This window comes from Dama dama, chromosome 9 (assembly GCF_033118175.1).
Source record: "Dama dama isolate Ldn47 chromosome 9, ASM3311817v1, whole genome shotgun sequence".
NCBI classification, from domain to species: Eukaryota; Metazoa; Chordata; class Mammalia; order Artiodactyla; family Cervidae; genus Dama; species Dama dama.
The window spans coordinates 49,681,533-49,700,676 of NC_083689.1; the positions used below are offsets into that span (position 1 = coordinate 49,681,533).

Sequence of the window (19,144 nt, forward strand, 5' to 3'; positions counted from 1 at the left end):
TGTTACTGAGGAAGTGCTAAGGTAAACAGCATGCAAGTTGTGAAGTAACCACCAGATGGCACTTTTGATCTTTCGCTTTCTAGATCTTTCACCTTCACGTGACAGCTGGGCCCAGACCACCTTCCCTGGGTCTTTCTTTAGATCTCTTAACCCGCAGAAATTTGGTGCAAGCTCTGGGAGCTGGTTATGGACAGGGAAGCCTGACTGTGCTGCAGTCCAGGGGGTCACAAAGAGTCGGATATGACTGAATGGCTGAACTGAACCCGCAGAGATATGTTCAGTGGAACATATTGATGGGTTTCAGAAAAATTGAGGCCTTGCAGTTTGTAAGAAAAGGAACAAGCCTAGTGGGGGTTATATACCAGGAGGGAGTATGGAAGCGTAGTACAGTGTGGACGGACCTGTGGATGGAACTGGCTCAATACCTAGATGGTAGTTTGGCTCCAGTGGTGGTGTTTGGTTATTTTCTGTTAAGCTTCTTCTCTTTAGCCAGACTCCTCAGTATAAAATTCTGTGAGTTCGCTTAAGAATGTGTTTTATGAAAATGTCTGAGTTGATCAGGAATTTGGCTATCCGCTCAAGAGTAGTGAGAGATCTCAAACCAGAGGCTTCCTGAACCTTCTCCCTCCCAGTATGCAGCCTGCTGCCTTGAGGAAGCCAGCTATGTGATAGAGGGTGACAGGCACACTGCAAGTGCCCACTGCTGGGCACAGGGGTGGACAAGGGTGTGGGGGTACACAGGGCCACTCCTTCCCATCTGCTTTCCCATAACTTGGGTGAGTGAATGTTACAATCTTAGGGCCAGCATGGTCCTGTGGGCTAGGGACCCAGAACTTTCTGGTCGTATGGACAGACATTATATCCTGGCGGCCCACAGGGTAGAGGCTCTAAAAGAGGCTCTTCTTTTAGAGGCTCTAAAAGAAGGACCTGAACTTCAGGGCTCCACTCTAAGAAGCGTTTTCTTACACACTAGCCCCCAGTGACCACAGTGACCCCTTCTCTTGTTTTCCCTCCCCCACTAGTCATAAAATACCTGCTCTGTGCCAGGCACTTGCTGGGGGCTGGGAATTCAGAGACAAAACCTATTCACTATTGTCAGAGATCCCACAGGCCAGTTGGGGAGATGGACATATGTAGAAAAACACCATTCAGTGTGGAAATGCCGAGGGTGTAGTGCAATAGTGTGTTCAGATAGGCTTGGGTTGAAATCCTGGGTTGGCTAGTTGCTAAGTGGATGATGTTAGGCAGGTGATGTAGCCTCTACCAGACTTTTCTTGTTTGTTAAGTAGGGATGATAGTATAGATGTCAATGCCTATTTCATAGAGTTGGTGTGAAGAGTGAGTGAGAACGTGTGTAAGGCACCTTGTCCCGAGCTTCAGGCAGAAAGATATGCAGGTCTCATTGATTTTCTTATCTTGTATATGTCAAAGCCCAGAGGTAGAATGAACATACTGGGTGATAGAATGTGAGCCAGACTCTGCTTGAAGGTTTGGAGTGCTAGGGAAGAAATTGGTGAGACTTAATAATTAATTGGGACATATGTAGAGTGGTGGGCTTGGGTTCAAAAGACCAGTTGCCCAAACCCAAGGATGGAATGCAGGTCTGTGTGGCCTGACACTCTGCTCCTGCTTGAAGAGGCCTTGGGGACCATTTAAATGCCTGCTTAATGGATGTGATCGGGTCACTAGCACAGTTAACAGGGCTTAATAGAAATCTGATGTCCTGACAAAGGAAATGAGCCTCCTCCGTGTAGGAGGTGGTTTGGGGAAGTGGGGGTGTCCTGGATGGCTAAGGGCCCAGAAGCCATCACTTGGAATGACTGAGTGGACAGGCAGCTTTAGCCTGGAGAGGGTCACACATGTCACTACCTTCCAAAAACATCAAGCGTTGGCACCTGAAAAAGGTATTGTGTTTCCTCTGTGTTGCTCCACAGGGGGACCTTAGGAAGCCTCATTTAGGTTTCTGATTTAAGGATGAATTTTAAAACTTTTTAGCTGATTTGGACTTTTCCAACATAGAGTGAGCTGCTTTATAAGTTGTGAGGCTCCTGTTACTAAAAACATTCACGCAGCCTCTGGAGGCCCTATCTGGGATGACCTAAGGCAGGATTTATACAGGGTCCAAGACACCATAAGGATAACTTCAGAAGAATACAAGAATCTTCTGAAGTTGTTTGCAAGGTTGTGCATTTCTTTGAGGGAAAAAGAAATAGAGTATTCATCAACTTTTCAAGGGCACCCAACGTCCAAAGTGATAAGTTGCTCAGTCATGTCTGACTCTTTGTGACCCATGGACTATAGCCTGCCAGGCTCCTCTGTCCATGGAATTCTCCAGGCAATAACACTGGGGTGAGTTGGCATTCCCTTCTCCTGGGGATCTTCCCAACCCAGTGATTGAACCTGGGTCTCCTGCACTGCAAACAGATTGTTTACCACTGAGCTACCAGGGAAGCCCCCATGTCCAAAAGCAGTTAAAAAATTCACAAGTTCAAAAAAATCTGGATACAAGGTAGGAATAGATTCTAAGGTGTTTTCCTTCTGGAATTTAAGAGTCTTTGGATTATAAAATATGTTCTTGTAACATGAAATTTTTGTTATTATTAGCTGTCATTTATTTGTTTGGTATGTGTCACATGAAATTTTACATATTCTATTTGAATAATCTCATCTAGTATTAAAAATAACTTTGAGATTAAGCACTACTATTATTTCTATTTTACAAGTGATGAAACTGAGGTATGGAAATTTAATCAAATTCTCAGAATGTTCAGGTTCCCTGGATATATATGGCCCCAAGTTTGGCCTTTATATGTCTAATAAATGTGATGTTAATACAAGTAGGTACACATAGGGTAGAAAACTACAGTTTTCCCTTGGACATTTTAAAGGCAGGATGATAATAATAAGTAACTACCATGTAGCGACTGCTTACTTTCTGTGTTGAGACATTTATCTCATTCAGTGCTGCTCATGGTAACCCTGTAAAGTTGAGACTGGGAGAAATTAGGGGGTTGGGAGAAATGAAGTAACTTGCTCATGGTTGCAGGAGAGAAGCCTGCATTGTCAGCTCAGCAGACGTGGGGGATAGACACTGGGCTGGGACCTCGGTGTCCTCTGTGTGTTTATCCGATGAGGGACTCTTTCAATACATTTGGAGGGAAGTGCAGAAAATCCCTTAGCATCTGAGGCGAGTCAGCTCAGATAGAGTGGCAGGAGGTCATATCCTGAAACCTCAGAACAGGAAGCCAGCCCAAGGACTGAACATGGAGAGGACAACAGTCAGTAACCTAAAGTGCTCGGCTGACCCTTTCTCTTCACCACCCACCCCAGAGCTGCCCGGGTTCCAGGCGGCTCGGTGAGCCTGAGGCTCCAGCATGGCCTGTGTCTTGGGATTCTGTCCTCTCTTCCATCCCAGCTCCTCCCAGGTTCAGGGAAGGGAGTGAGTCAGTAGCCTTATGGTGGGAAAATACTTCAGACTTGCCCACAGCTAACATTCAAAGGGGTCATGTATTGTTTGGGACTGCTGTGAGGGAAAGGATTTGCACTTTTGGGACTCCATAGCTTTCCCCAAGCTTCCTGATACGCATCAGCCCTCCCCAGGCTCACTGGGGGAATAAGATGTCAAAGGACCATATCCTGTTACTACTTCTCTGAAGTAGCTGATCCCTCCCTTACAGGACATGCCAACCTAATTGTCAAGGAAAGATATTCCTCCGTCCTCTGGGAAATACAGCTGCTTAACTGACTTTTGTTCTCCTGAAACCAGAGTCTGATACTCTCGTCTGGGGAATACCATGTGGACAGACACACACAGAGGGGGACAAGGATTTTGATTTGGGTCTTTATTCAACAGATGGGGCTCCCCCCAGTAAACAATCTATGGGCATCCACTCCAAGCTTTGTCTGGCAAACGAGGGAGGCCAGGGTGGAACAGGGAAGCCAGAAGATGGCCCAGGAAGATTCTCTAAAGTGCTCTGTGGGGTTTAAGGGTCACCATTACTTCCCAAAGGCCCATACTCGCTCAGATTGTCCAAGGGGAGAAATTATTTCTTAGACACTGCACAATCCCACACCCTATGTACTCTCCCACCAGGCCCTGAAAGTGGGCTGATCATATAATTTATCAACCACACTAGAACTCTTTTAAGAGCATGGAAGGGAACCCTCTTCATAATTATACTGGAATGACTGTCCTAGACCTGGATTATCTTAGGAAACCAGGACATAGGGTCATCCTACCTAGGAGTGTCCAAACCAAGATTTAACTGTGCTTAAGACCACTTGCCTAGACCTGGGGGCATAGCTCAGTGGTAGAGCACATGCTTAGCATGCATGAGGCCCTGGGTTCAATCCCCAGTACCTCCATCTTCAGGCTTCCCTGGTGGCTAATACGGTAAAGAATCCGCTTGCAATGAGGAAGACCTGGGTCTGATCCCTGGGTCAGGAAGAGCCCCTGGAAGAGGGCATGGCAACCCACTTCAGTATTCTTGCCTGGAGAATCCCATGGACAGAGGAGCCTGGTGGGCTGCAGTCCATGGGGTCGCAAAGAGTCGAACATAACTGAGCGTCTAAGCATAAGACTACTTGGCCACTCGGTGACTTTGGCCAAGTTACTCAGTTTCTTTTTGCCTGGAACTCTTCATCTGTAGAATGGACTAACTAACAAAGTGTCTGTTGAGAAAGCACTCAAATATTGGTGGTGGTGGTGGTTGTTATTATTATTTTTATTAAACTTTATTGCCCTGCAGAGTATGGGAATCAGCCAGGTTGATATCTTAGCAGCTGTAAAGGAATTGAGGGATGTTGTTTCTGTCATAATTTTCTTGGTTTATGATACTTTTTGACTTTACTGATGCAAATACTTAACTCCTGTCTGTCTTTTCAGGCCATTATTTCCAGGAGACAAAAGCCTTTGTATGTAGAAATGATTCCTGTGTGAGGGCTGCTTTCAAAGACACAATGGGTTGAAAGAGCCTGTTGCTTCACCTTCCCTTTTGCTCCTGGGGGAATATCCTTGAATATTAGATGAGTGTCTCATCTGCATCTAATTAGACATCCTACTACTGTTCCCAGAATATCAGCTCTCTTCATTGTGAAACAGGCTGATTATTTTAAATCCAGCTCTGAATTAATTTTTTAAGTCAACATCTTGATGGTTTCAACTTGTTTCTAACCAAAACATTGCGTTGAATTTGATACCATGGTCATTTTACTTTTTCCACTTATTTGGTACATGTGTGCTCTGTTGTGTTTTGACTCTTTGCAACCCCATGGACTCTTTGCGACTCCTCTGTCCATGGAATTTCCCAGGCAAGAATATGGGAGTGGATTGCCATTTCCTCCTTCAGGGGATATTCCTAACCCAGGGATCGAACCGGAGTCGCCTGCGTCTCCAGCATTGGCAGGTGGATTCTTTACCGCTGTGCCGCCTGGTGGTGTTGGGACAAATCTGTGGCTGCTTCTACTTAGGCTGAATTTGTGTCTATCAGTGGTGGGGCAGAGCAGCGATTCCACGGCTGTGGGGCTCACTTTGCTTTGTTGGCTGAGTGGGAGAAGCCCGAGGGGAGCATGTGGCTGTAGTATTCTGTTTCTGAAAGACAAAATGAGGCACACCCAAAGCACATGGGGCTGTGCTGCTTGGCCATGTGGCCCAAGTTCGGTGGACAATTAATCTCTACTTAGTAAACAGTAGGTGAGGCCTGGGTGAGGGCACAGTATAGTCTCATTGGCTGAGGTCGGCAGGAGCTCTAAGACAGCATGTCCTCTTGGGGCAGAAGCCTATTCTGGAGCCCAACACAAGGGTTTACATTCTCTGTCTACTGTCTACTCGCTTTGTGAATATGGGCAATCTGTATTCACCTTGCTAAGCCTCAGTTTCCTCATCTGTAAAGTGGAGCTAAAGGACAGACCCCCACACCCCCTGCTGTGGTGGTTACCAGGAGTCCGTGGGATAAGGCTGCAAGGGTCTCAACACAGGGTCTGGCTCAGAGTAAGTAAGGACTATTCCAGTTCCTATTGTCACTGTTCTCACACAGCCCCCAGGGAACTTGGAGAGCCCTTGGCTGAGGCTCACTGGCTCCATGCTGCCTTCTGGTGGCATGAATTGTCATGGCCTGTTGTGGAGGAAGCTGGGAGATGTTACCTTAACACACTATTATCAATATTTGTTTTTATTTATTTATTGGGCTGCACCAGGTCTTAGTTGCAGCAGGTGGGATCTAGTTCCCTGACCAGGGATGGAACCCAGTCCCCCTCCATCGTGTGTAGTCTTAACCACTGGGACCAGCAGGGAAGTCCCTTAAGAGTAAAAAAAATGCTTTAGGTTTTATTGCTTCCTTAATGACCTCCAAGGTTATCTACTCAACTTTTCAAAAACAGGAGCACAGGGGAGGGCTCTAAAAGCAGTATGGTGTCTTCTTCACGTGGGAGAGTGAGCAGAAAAGCTGTGGTGGGCTTCCTTGCCAGTGAGGTTGGGGAGGTCCCAGCCATGGTTCCCTGGCAGCCAGACAGGAGGTGAAGAAGAGGGAGAGGAAGGGAGACATGAGCTGGGAGCGGAGGTTGGAGCTGTGCCTGGTCTCCCTGGATGCTCACCTGGGGCGTGGCTGGTGTTCCCGAGGCCCCTGTGAATTCCCTCACATCTCCTCTGTCTCTGCTGGCCTGTCTCATCGCACACGGACCCAGGAGTCATGGGCCACGTCAGGGACAGGATGGAGTCAGGACTTCCTGCCATTGCCTGAGAACAACTTACTATTTGCCAGGAGCCTGCTCCAGATTGATAGGCCTTGGTCAGAGGGGGCCCCCTCTCTGAGACTGGGGGGGACACCTCTTTGGGGTGTCCCTAGAGCCTGCTCTGCAGCCCTCTGGCTTAATGTTAGACCGACAGGAAATTTCAGCAGCTTCTTTGTCTCCATTGTGGACCTGTTGTTTCTAGAGGGGTCGTCCCCAGCATTCAGCAGTTGGTGACACATAGCAAATACCTCATGATGGAGCAGTGGCTGGCTCATGAATGTTGCACTCTGCCCTTGAGGGTGAGGGATGGCACCTCACCAAGACTTGGCTCCCCTTAGCACAGGGGTTTGCATACAGTGGTGGCTCCGTGAGTGAGTGCAGAAAGCATGTTCTTAGGGGACTCTCTGAAACTAAGATTAATTCCTGGTGCTTGAGTACGTCCTAAGAGCTATCATAGGTTCTGGGAGATTTTTACAAAGAGGTGTAAGATATAGTCCCTGGCATCTAAGACTGTCTTGTTAGCTGTTCAAGTTCAAATAAAGGCATTAAATTATAGGAAAAGTCATGTAATAACTCAGGACCCAAATGGGCCATCAGATGGCTGCTAAAGTTGATACCTAAGTGGTAAGACAGGTGCCATGGGCTTGCGGTGTGAGAGCTACACAGAGCCCTGTGCTGGGGCTTCATGCTCTGGTGCTGCCATCTTGAAATTCTTAAAATTTGAACAGAGGGCCTTGCATCTTATTTTGTACCAGGCTTGCAGTTGTGTAGCTGGTCCCGACCCCAGTTATGTAGGTGGTTCTGGCTGCAGGTCCAAGGGGATCAGGAAAAGCTCTGTGAGGGAGGTGTGGCTGGGTAGAGGAGCACAGAACTGGGCTGGAGCTCCCCAAGGATGCAGTCGTCCTGGTGTCAGGTCTGGGGCAGCATGTGTGCCTGCTCAGGACCTTCCTGTGGGAAGAGCGGGGGGCCCAGGACCTGGAGTTTGGGTCCCGAAGTATGCCCATGTGTGAGGAAGCAGTGTGGGACCCGGTCTGCCTGTGGGCTGAGGAGCATGTTCATGCCTCCCCCGGGGGCCCAGGAGAGCCCCTTAGAAGGCAGCCTGGCTTTGCTTTGCTGCACTAGAGTCACCCTCCTTTCTGGAATGCAGTGAGTGGATGCTCATAAAGCTGCTGGGAAGCTCAGAGAAGAGAAACAATGAGAAGCAGTTCTGTAAGTGGGAAAAAGGGCGATTTCCCTGGAGCCAAGCACAGGTCCTGGCACTGCGGGGCCCTCTTGATGTTTGGCAAAGTTTGGGACTGAGAGCCCATTCGTAGTGGCCCAGCTGGTACCTGTCTGTTGGAGGACAGGGTCCAGGTCATCCACGAAGCACCCCCAACCTCCGTTCTCCAGGGGCACACAGTCCCTGCAGGGGATGAGATGTTTGCCCATAAGACCTCCACTCCTTCTGCTGACACCCTGGAGCTTGAAGTCCAGCTCTTCTCACTCTTACTATCTGTGTTTCTCATGCAAATTGTGTCCCTTGTCTGGACACCTTCAACACAGCACTGCTGGGAGGGTGGAGAATGAGCAGCAGGGCAAATGCCTGGGGCTACTGCTTGACCTCCTGTCCAGGGACTTTGTTACTGTTATTAAGAAGCCAGTTGGTGACTTGAGAGGTTGGAGAAGGGACAGGACTCATGGACCAGGAGGGCTGGAGGAAGAGATGCTGGGATAAACTAGAACCTTGAACTCAGGTGGGGAGTTGTGTGTCTAGAGTGAGTGGAGGGCAAAATTTGCAACTCAGGGATTGGCACCAAGAATCTTACACCCCCGGTCGTCTGCCGTCAGGTGGAGAGGCCTTTGCATTGGCAAGGCTGGGCTTGAGAAGAGTGGGATTTGGGGGAGGCCAGGGAGGATCCTGCAGTCGAGTTTCTTATGGGGGCCCTGTCCTGGTGAGGCCCCACCCCAGCACGGTGTGCTGATCTGAGGGTCAAGCAGGTCTTAGAGCTCCTGGGGGAGAGGGACCCGGCCTCTGCTCTCCCCCGCCCTCACACTGCGGCTCCTCTGTTCTGCCTGTTGGTGCCGTGGCTTCCCTGTCTAGTCGCCCTTCTTTCCCTATAAGGAAGGGAGAGCAGGACCACACCAGGCATTCACGGTCACCCTGCCCAGCGTGGTCTTGGCCCACCCTGTCCTGCTCCTCTCAGCAAAGAGACTGCCAGCCATTGGAGTGGTGTGAGGGCTGACCCTGGGCAGCTTCTGTAACTTCTCTGGGCCTTAGTTTTGTCCGGCTCACACTTGGTGGGACTTGGTATTGCCAGGAGATGACAGAAAGGAGGCAGTAGCACCCTGCTGAGAAGGTGCTCGGGCAGGGTCCTTGCTGTGCGTCCTTGTTAAGTGCTGGCAGAGCCGGGAAGCCATCCTCAGAGGCGGAGAGACATAGGTGCCTGGCTCCTGGTGAGGCGGACAGAAACTGCAGAGCCAGGCATGTTCCCTTGGGCAGTCCTGTGGAGAGTGGGGGTCCAGGTGGGCACAGTGGGGCCTGTTTCAGGGCCTGGCTGACCAGGATACATTAGGTGCGGGGCCGTGGACAGTTTGTGCAGAACACAAAGTGGCCTGGTTTTGTGGATGTTAAAGGAGCTCACATTTACTGAGTGAGTGTTCACCATGCCCTGGCATCCTGAGCGCTTTCCGTGGATTGCCGCCTTCAGTTTCCAGAAGCGCCATGAGGTGTGTGCATACATCATCTCCATCCTGCCGGAGCAGAAAGGGACCCCCAACATCATGCTGGCTGTGGCTCCCACACAGCCTGGTCCTGGAGCCCTGGGGCCTTCAGGTGGGCACTTCTTGCCTTTGCCTGAGTCCCACTAGAATCCTGGGGCCCTGGTCTGGTCCCCTTCTGTTCCCTCCCCTAAGTGGGAACATTAAATTGACCCTACGGTTCTGTTCTGATGAACCTGGCCTAGGTGTGGGAGTCAGGCAGGGAAGAATCAACAGCCTTGAGACCTGGCTTTCTGTCTTCAGGACATTCCACAGTGGTGACAGTGCTGACTGGTATCTGGGAAACACCAGTTTCCTTCCCAGTACCTTTGTCCCTGTTTATTCAGGATGTAGTAAACATTTGATTGTCATCCTGCCTTAATTAAATAGAAAAAAAAAGTCAGTACTCTAGAATTTTGGTACATTTCAAATATATTTTATTACCTTCCTTTTTGTCTTAGAAAGAATATCAAACCTGCATGCAATGCTAATGGTTCCTGACATTTATATAGCATATGACACCATAGGGCAATGCGGCGTATACTGAAGGGGCCCATGTAGGGCTGGCCTTCCTAAGAGTATATTTACAAAGGGAAGGGCCCGTGGTCATCTTAAAGAGGACTGCACCAGAAGAAGACTGCACTGTTTAACACTGAAGGGTTACATGGGGAATCACAGAGAGATTGCTTTAGTATTGCATGTTCCATTGTCGAGAGGGAAAGAAACAGGCTTTGAAGGCTCTGACTCGTCAACAGCATGTGTGTCTGTAGTTGTATATTGTGTGTGTATTTGTATAAATTTAAGTTTTCTTCTAAGATTTTCACTGATTTTCCCCTAAGATTTTCAGGGGCTTTCAAAACATTAAAGATTGAAGTGGTGAATTTTTCACAAATGCTCATGTTGGAGAGAAGACCCAACCCCTTCCTTAAGGACCATCTATCTGCTTCACCATCCGAGGATCTTGGAAATGTTTCCAAGGATGTGTAAAAATTAACCACAGGGATGAAGCATATTTCTCTGACAGCCAAACTCGAGTTTGTCAAAGAGCAGATGCAGAGAAATCTGCTCTGGCTTGCCCTGTGACTGGGGCCGCTGCCGAGTCCCCCCAAGGCTGTGACCAGCCGTGAGCCCAGGAGAGCTCGTGGCCGCTGTGCCAAGGCGCCAGGACTTCTGAGCGGAAGCTTCCTGCACTAGGAAGGGAGCGATGCTGTTATGAAATGTCTCAACCAAGTTCCCTGTTCCTCCCAGGCGCTTATAAAGCTCAGATGTACAGTGATGTCTGGACAAATAAAAAAAAAAAAGGATTTTTTTTTTAATACAAAGGAAAGGCATGAGTTTCCCCACTTTTCAGTAAAAGGCGGCTTGTGATGAAATCTGGAGCACGAAAGAAGGATCTCACATCTGGAAGCCTTTTGCACACAGCTATAAAATGTAAAAACTGACCCTCGGTAAAAAGTGCTTTGTAACAATATTTAATTTGTGTCTTATGCCTGTGAGAAAGAAAGGGTTTGTTTTTTGAATCTGCAAAGTCCTTTGCTTGTTCCCAACTGGTGTGAAGTTTTCCCATCAGGGACTTTTCACCCTATTCTTCGTAGACCCTGGGAAGAGAAAACACCCATGTCAGTGGCTCAGGACATGAGGCAGGTAACACACAGGCTGGTGTCTGAGCTGCTCTGCTCCTGGCCTGGGGAGTGCCTCTCCCAGGACCGCAGGAGCCGGGGAGAAGCAGGGACATCACAGAGGAGGCCCTCACACGGCCATGAAAGCTCCCCCAAACCCAGCTTTGACCTTTCTAAACAGCCTCCACCTCTGCAGTTTCTTTTTATCCTCAAAGCTCTAGGAAGCAAACCATCCTGGTGTATGAGGAGACCAGGTGCAGGAGACTTAAAAGTCAGCCCGACGCACACTGCATATCAGTGGTGGGAATGACATCTGTCTCCAGTGTGGATGCAGAGGGGAGGGGATAGAGGCACCCCCTCCCTCCATTTAGGCTTGTATCTTTGTGTTTTGTCCAATAATACGTGTCCTCCAGAAAAAAAAAAAAAAAAAGAAAATCCCAGTTCTAGAAGGCAGTGCCTCAGGCCCAAGGATGGTTGGTGGGGCTGCAGCTGTCACCGAGGCCCGGGGCACCAGGTCACTTCCTCTAGCAGTTATCAGGCCTGCAAGCACTCCCGAGCTGCCTTTCCCCCTCACCTCCCCAGCCGGCTCTGTTTAGGTCCTTAAATTCCTTCCCTCCTGCCTCATGGCTGCCTGCCGTGGGGCCACATGGCACATTCAGAGAGTCCATCGCTCCCTCTCCCTTGGTTCTGATTTCTGAGTAATTATGCACTGAAATCAAAAGCCTGATGCTTCTGCTTCTGGTGGCAGTGAAGGCTCTGGGCTCTGAGCTTCTGGGAGCTCTCTAGTCTTGCCCATAGCCTGGCTTGGCTGCTTCCTTCCCCTGCCTCTCTTCGAGGTTCAGCATTCTCTCTCTCTCTCTCTGCAAAGATGACTTCAAGATAGTTCCTTTATTGGGACTTCCCTGGCAGTCCAGTGGTTAAGATTCTGTACTTCCAATGCAAGGGATGCAGGTATGATTCCTGATGGGGGAACTAAGATTCCACATGCAGTGCAGTGTGGCCAAGAAAAAACGAGATAGTTCCTTTGTCTCCACGGAGACATTTTCAACCTTTATAGATAGAGGAAGGTGAGACGAGGAGGACAAGGAAATGCCCACATTCCTTTCCAGTACACCTCGACATTCTAATAACGAGGGCACGTGGTGCTAAGTTGCTTCCGTCATGTCTGACTCTTTGTGACCCTATGGATTGTAGCCCACCAGACTCCTTTGTCCATGGTATTCTCCAGGCAAGACTACTGGAGTGGGTTTCCATGCCCTCTTCCAGGGGATCTTCCCGACCCAGGGATTGTACCCACGTCTCTTGTGTCTCCTGCATTGGTGGGCAGGTTCTTTACCATTAGTGCCCCCTGGGGAGCTAGGAAGGAGGGATGAACTCATTTTGTAAGGAAGTGATGGGAGGCCTGGGAGCAGAGGTGCCCTTATGCTCTCATCCATGGAATCTGCAGGAACAAAAAGAGCAGGGCTGCATGGGCCAGACCTGCCCCCTTTCCCTCAAAGCTGTGGCCCTAGGTGGAGGGGTAGGGGACAAAGTGCACAAAAGCCTGAATCTCCCAGCAACGTGACGAAGACTTGCCAGCGCTTCTGTGAACTGGCCCTGCAGTAGCCTTGTTCCACTTTCGATGACGCAGGGCCCGGAGGGTGACTGGACAGGACATGTCCTGTGTGTGTCATGTGAGCTGCCTGCCCTGACCAGAAAGAGGGCTTCATTCTCATCAGACTTTATAGAAAATAACCTCTCTCTCTCATCACTTTCTATTTCAAGCAATTGCAGATGAGGCAATTTTGGAGCAGCACAAAAGGCCCAGGTACTGGGGATGGGCCCAAGCGTCAGATATGGGAGAGGTCATGGGCAGAGCTTAGGCTGGAAGGGCCTGCTGGTAGGTGGAAGTGGGGCAGGAGGGCGGGGCTGGCACCGCTGTAGGAGGGGAAGGTGACACCAGGAGACCTAGCTTCCTGACTTGTGTTCCCAGGCGAGTCACTCCCCACCCCCACTGAGCCCCGCTGTGGGATGAGGTGCAGGCACCAGCTCCTGAGGAGCTCACCTCTGTGTGTGTGTGTGTGTGTGTGTTTGTGTGTGTGCATGCACATGTGTACATGTGTGTGCACGCTTCCCTAATCATGCTCTGCGAACACAGTGTAAACAGGCTCTGAGTGTGTGAGAGGCAGGTCAGCTCCAGGACAGGCTCACCTTTAGGAAGCACAGGGGAGCCAGGAAGTTGTCTGCCCTTTGAGGCCAGACATGGGACCCTAGGAGATCACAGCCTGGAAGATCTGACTCTGAAAGCTCTTTTCTGAAAATGGGGAAACAGCCCGGAGAGGACAGACATCTGTTTCAGGGCTCTGGTCATCTGGCTGTTGCTGCCCCCTAGGGTAAGAGTGGCTCTGATTTTAAAGGGTCAAGCCAAAGGTTCCTCCCTGCACCTGCAGCAGAAGAGTTTTATCAGGTTTCTGGGCAGCAGGGGGGGCTTGTGGGGCACCTTGAGGGAAGACGGTGTGGTTGGCAAGGAGTTATCCTCATCATCTTGTGGCTGTAGCCAGTTTTAGAGTTAATGAACCTTAAGCAATTGTGTTTCACCAAACCACACAAATCACTGAGAGATCCATGCCAGGTGCTCATCCAGCCATCTGACAGGGGGAAACTAGGGGTCAGAAAACTTAAGTTACTTAAATAAAGAGAGGAATTAAGACTATCACATATCACAATAGAATGAGACAAACTTTAGTTCACTAAAGGATCAATTTTCAATGCTTACAGCTGTCCAAGAGAGCAGTAAATGTAGCACTAAGTGGTGAGTTCCTTGTCCCTGGGAGTATGTAAGCAGCGTCTGGTTACCTGCCTACTGTGACAACTGTGGTGGGTGTTCATGCCTTAGAAGGGCTAGATGACCTAGAGGGAGTTGAGGATCTGGATTTGGTAGGATGGTGAGAAGGAAGGTGAGGGGCAGTGGGCCATACCTGCGCTTCTCATTCCAGGCGTTGTACCATTTGATGAACCGCTTGGTGCTCTGCAGCTTGGGGTGCAGGCAGTGCTCCTGACCCCGGTACCTGGACATGCTCTTGGTGGTGATGCTGAAATGGAGGATGGTGGGGTAGAGGATGGAGAAGCCTGAATGACAGCCCCTCCGTGTGGCTCCCAATCAGGGCACTGAGAGACTGTGGCCTCCTCCCTCCTTTCAAAGAACCCTACCCACATGCAAACTCCCTGGTTCTTTCATAAAAGTTTCTGGTTGTCCCCTTAATCTCTGACTCCACATTCAGGTCTAACCTTGTACAGAGTGATGGGCTCTCACTTTTTCTCCTGGAGCCCCCAGAGTCTGGGAGAGTCCCTCCCCACCCACCACAGCACTCATGCCTCCCTTAGGGAACAAATGTCAGGGGACCCTTTCAGCTCCTCCGAATCTGGGATGGAGAGGTGAAAGAGCTAACGCCAGCATGGTACACATGCCAAGACCTCATTCCTTGGATTTGAGGTACTCCACGGCTGGGCTTGAGTGTGCGGTGGTCTCTGTCTGATCTTCTAAACCCTAGTTCCCTGTATCCTCTGTAGATTGTTCTGGGGCTGGGCATTTGTTGACCTTGAAGCTGAGTCTTGTTGGCCTTGAAGCCCATTCTGATTCCTGAGTGTGAAGTCCCAGTTATCTCACCCTTGGGCAGGAAAATAAGACCGCCCTTCAGGCCTCTATCCACCAGTGTCCCAACACCAGTGGAGATCTAGCCACGTGGTAGAGAAGCAGGTGGCTTTGTACAGAGTGTAGAGCCTGGGTTTGCATCCCAGATCTGTCTGTGGGAGCCTCTTTGAATCCAGTTTGCTCATCCATAAGATGGATATAATGATAGGACCTACCTCTTAGGGTTATTGAGATGATTAAAGATATAATCTATGTAAATTGCCTAGCACAATGAACAGTAACTGTTATTAGCAATTGTCATGGAAGACAGGATGTCCAAGGAAAAGCCTTAAGGTGTGAGGTCCAGCCTGGGAGCGGGGGAGGGCAGGAGAGGCTGCTGCCCAGAACTGCCGTGTCCTTCTCAGCCAGGACTGGGCCAAGGTGGCAGGAGTTCGGGTAGGGGAGGAAGGATGGTGTTCAAGAATGAGGGACCAGCTAGTGAACATGGAAGAGGGGAAGGTAAGAGGTGAGGATGTCACTCCCTGGGAGGTTGCACGCAGGAGGGAGGTATGGTGGTGGACTGGGTGCTGGGGTGCAGGCTGAGGGGGCAGAGAGAGATGGTTGGAGGTTGGGGTGGGAGGGGTGGGAAGGGAGGGAGTGAGGTCTGCTAGCACTCCGTGGGTTCCTTACTGAAGTGTCAGGGTGCCTGGGCCAGGTTCTAGAAAGGAGCAGGGTTGCCATGAACTCTGGGTCTGCCAGTTGACCGGGAGAGGTAATCAAATCGTGATACCTCAGTGGGGACAGAGTATTTCTGGGCAACCTGTTCTCTTCCCTTCCCTGTGCTCTGAAGTTTCCAGGGCCCTCACCATGGCCTCAGCCTCCCAGGGCAGGGACAGGCCTTGTGCTAATGCCAGGTGACTGGGTTCTGCTGTCGCCAGCCCTCTCTATGAGACCTGGGACTGCCTGGGTCCCTCGTGCCAGATCTCAAGCATGGGGCACTGCTGTGGAGTGGAGTCCAGTTCCCTCCCCCATAGTACCTGGTCACTCCACAGGAATTTAGCCTGTGTGTTGCTCTCTGCCTACAATGCTGCTTTTGCACTTGGAATAAAAGGCTGTGGCCAAGCCAGATAAACTCCCCCTCCTCAGTTAGGTCAGTGTGCAGGCTAAGGATTCCAAATCCTGAAGATCGGGGCAGCAGGGGAGGACCCCACGGAGCTCAAATGCTCAGTCATAACACAGGGACTTGGAAACTTAATTGTGGGGTGAAGATATGAGGATTTCTGCCCCCAGCAATTATGCAGAAATTCTGGGTCCTGTGTCCCTGTGCTTAGCCGTTCTGGAATATTGAGGGTTTCAGCAAGAGCTCAGGGGGTACGTGAAACAGATTGCCCTTTCTAGAATCTTGACTCTCCTGGATCCTTCTAAGTGCAAGGACTCCCACTCTTGCAAAGCAGGCTGCACCCTGAGCCTCATCAGAGATGTCTAGATGACACAGGGTGAGCTGGAAAACTTCCTTTAGTTCAGCTTTGGGGCTAAAAACCTGGTTTGGCCAAAAACGCTGGTCCCTCATGCAGTCTGAGGAGCCCTAGGAGCTTAAGAGGAGAGAAGACCTCCAGCTCTTCAGGGACCGGGCTTGGGTCCTGGGTGTGAGGTGGAGGTTTAGAAGAGGGTCACTGTGTGCAAGGGTCTCCTGAGACCCCTGCAACTTTTCACAAGGCTACATTAAGTCTTCTCACACACTTGCCTGGCTGTCAGTTTCCTTTCTATTCTGAAAAGTGTGGCCATGAAAAAGAGCAAGCCTGTTGATGGCAGGTTCTGTCCTTTGGAGATATCACTACACCTTGTATCCTATTCCATTCTCCTGTGAGGACTCAGTAGCTCAGCTTGGTGTGTGGGGCATCCTTCAGCACTGTGAGGAATGCAGAGTTAACTTGCCATGTCCCTGTCATTTTCAGCCTGAGAGAGCTGAAAACCCCAAGGGGCTTGTAGCTCTTCCCTCAACTGTGTGACCTCCGGCCCCCCACCCTTTTCTGGCAGTTTTTCTGGACCTTGGTCTGCAAGGTAAGGGGCGGGGACAGGAGTCACTTTAGGTACCCAGGAAAGAAGGCAGAGGTATTCAGCTCAGGCCCAGTATTTTCTGAACTCCCCTAACTTCAGCCCCACTGTGCAGCCCCCAGGTGGCAGTGGGAGGGGGTAGCAGGGTGGGAGCTGCCGTGCAGACACTGCTCGGAGGCCTTTGGGCCAGCAGGGCCAGTGAATGGAAGGCACTTGCCCAGACTGAGAATAAAGTGTGTCCTGTTTCTGGGGGAGGGGAAGAGGGGCCAATGGTCCGTGGCAGATATTTGGTAGCAGGTTTGCCAAGGGTTCCCTTCCTGGCCAAGAGCGTATTGATGGGGAAACAGTGGTGCTGGCCTCAAGTGGTTAATTGGGAAGGCAGAGAAGCAAGGAAACTCAGTGTTCTCTTGCTCTGCCCCACTTTTTAAAATATTCTCTGCATCCCCACCAAGCAGCGCTCCAGCCTCATGGCATGTTAACCCCAGCAGAACCCTTTCCACAGGAACCCGCAGAAGTCCAGCTGGTGTTGGAAGACTGAGGAATCGCTGGAAGCCAAAAACCAGATGGCCATAGTCCCCCATCCAGAAAAAAACCCTGAAAGGAGGTTCCTAGGACTTCAGACAATGTTTGTTTTAATCTTCTCCCCAGTAACAGGAAGGCAGCACGCCTCACAGTTTGGGCTCAAGTTTAATAGTTCTGGGTGTATTTTGAGTGACTTCAATCTGGTTGTTCTAAGTTGGCACAGGGAAACCATTTAACCTGGGATTGCCCTAGAAAGGTAGGCTGTGCCACACCTAGGCTATCCGTCGGAAACCTAGCAAGGGTGAACTCGGGGAAGAGGCTGTTTCCGGAGCACAGTACTGTGACCCTTTTTTTCAAACTCTTCCAGACTGCCATGCCAGCGTCCTAAGGACTCGCTGGGCAATTGCAAAGGCTCGCCAAGGCCTTGACAAAGGCTGAGAGAAAGGTTTGTTAGGCTGACCCAGCCCCAAGTTGTGCCCCAGCACCGGGTTTAAGAGCAGCGCGCACAGGCTCACGGCGAAGAGCGAGAACTCACATAACCATCTTCTCCTCGCAGTGCGGGTACTTTGGCTTCATTTCCAGCTTCTTCACGTCGCTGTAGCGGATCTTGGGTCCCTTTCGGGAGCACTTGCATTTGGACCCTGAAAGAGAGAGAGCGCGCGGAGGATCGCTCACTTGCGCGCGGGGTCTCCGTCGCAACTCACTGACCACCCTAGATGCCCGCCCAGAGCCTCCGGGGATCCCGGGACGCGTAGCGGTTGGCGCTGGGGGTTCTCCAGGACGGGCCGGGCCGGCGCCCAGGGACCTCCCAGGCACTCACCGTCCACGCGCGCGGCGCACAGCGCCAGGAGCAGCAGGAGCAGCGCGGCGGTCAGGAGCCTCATGCTGGCCGAGAGGCGCGGCGCGAGCAGGTTTTCGGGGAGGGCGCCCGCGCGTCCGTACGCCTTGCTCGGCTCTTTCTGCCCGGAGCGCGCCTCCCGGCTCCGCTCACTCCCGCTGCGCCCGTCGGTGGGAGCTTCGGGGCTGTGGCAGCGCGCTGCGCTGTGCGCTCGGCTCTGGGCTCTCTCCACAGCCTCCCTCCGCCCGCCCAGGCCTCTTTTAAATCCGCTCCTGCCCTCGCTGCGAGCGAGCTCATTAATATGCAGAACCACTCGGTGACTCACTGAGATTTCTCAACGCGGAGGGGGGAGGAGACCTTCCCCGCCCGCCGCCCGCCCCGGACCGCGATCGCAGCAGCGCACACTCGGAGCCACGCGCGCACTCGCTCCTCCAAAGCTCACGTCCGCTACCTTCTCGCTGTCACACACTCTCTCCTTCACACACTTGCACACCCAGGGTCTGGCAGGCACACAGAGCCAGTGCCTGGCGCCACTTGACGGTGGAGAGAGGCTGCTTAAAGGCACGGGCTTTTCTGATTCGCATGGTTCCCTCTGGCCTGCTGTCGTGAGCCGCGCGGGGAGACCCAGGCCCGAGGCCCAGATTTTCCGAGGAGACCTGAAAGGGATTTGGGGCACGTGCCAGGTGTGAGTGCCAGCAGGCCTGACTCTAGGTCATGAGCTGTCTCTATTGGGCCAGCAGCCCTCGTGGCCAGAGCACAGGCCAGGTTTGGAGAGTGGTCGCGGGAAGGATGTACAGCAGTGCAGCCGTGTCCCGTGATCCTGGAGCTGGCTCAAAGAACGTGTGTGAGATGCTTGGTTACTCTGAAAGGAAGGCTTCTAAAAGTATGTGGTTCCACAGGCCATCACAGGTTCCACTGTCACATCATTCTCAAAACTTAGATGGTGGCTGGCCTGGGAGACATGACAGTGATAGCCATCTGGATGAAGTCCATGCTGTGGACATTGTGCCAGGATGTATGGTGTGGTGTGAATCC

At 51.2% G+C, this 19,144-nt stretch overlaps 1 protein-coding gene and 1 non-coding gene across 2 annotated transcripts; one reads left to right on the forward strand and one right to left on the reverse strand.

The window, feature by feature from the left end:
• Positions 1-4,293: 4,293 nt before the first annotated feature.
• Positions 4,294-4,365, forward strand: TRNAA-AGC (transfer RNA alanine (anticodon AGC)). Its single transcript has one exon. It is a non-coding gene; the product is annotated as a tRNA-Ala (tRNA).
• Positions 4,366-10,921: 6,556 nt separating this feature from the next.
• On the reverse strand, positions 10,922-18,367 carry CXCL14 (C-X-C motif chemokine ligand 14). The gene is made up of 4 exons (XM_061151344.1): positions 18,092-18,367; positions 17,807-17,912; positions 14,042-14,155; positions 10,922-11,063 (listed from the first exon to the last, which is right to left on the reverse strand). The coding sequence occupies exons 1-4, from the start codon at positions 18,153-18,155 to the stop codon at positions 11,048-11,050; spliced, it is 300 nt and encodes a 99-aa protein (XP_061007327.1). The 5' UTR covers positions 18,156-18,367; the 3' UTR covers positions 10,922-11,047.
• Positions 18,368-19,144: the final 777 nt, after the last annotated feature.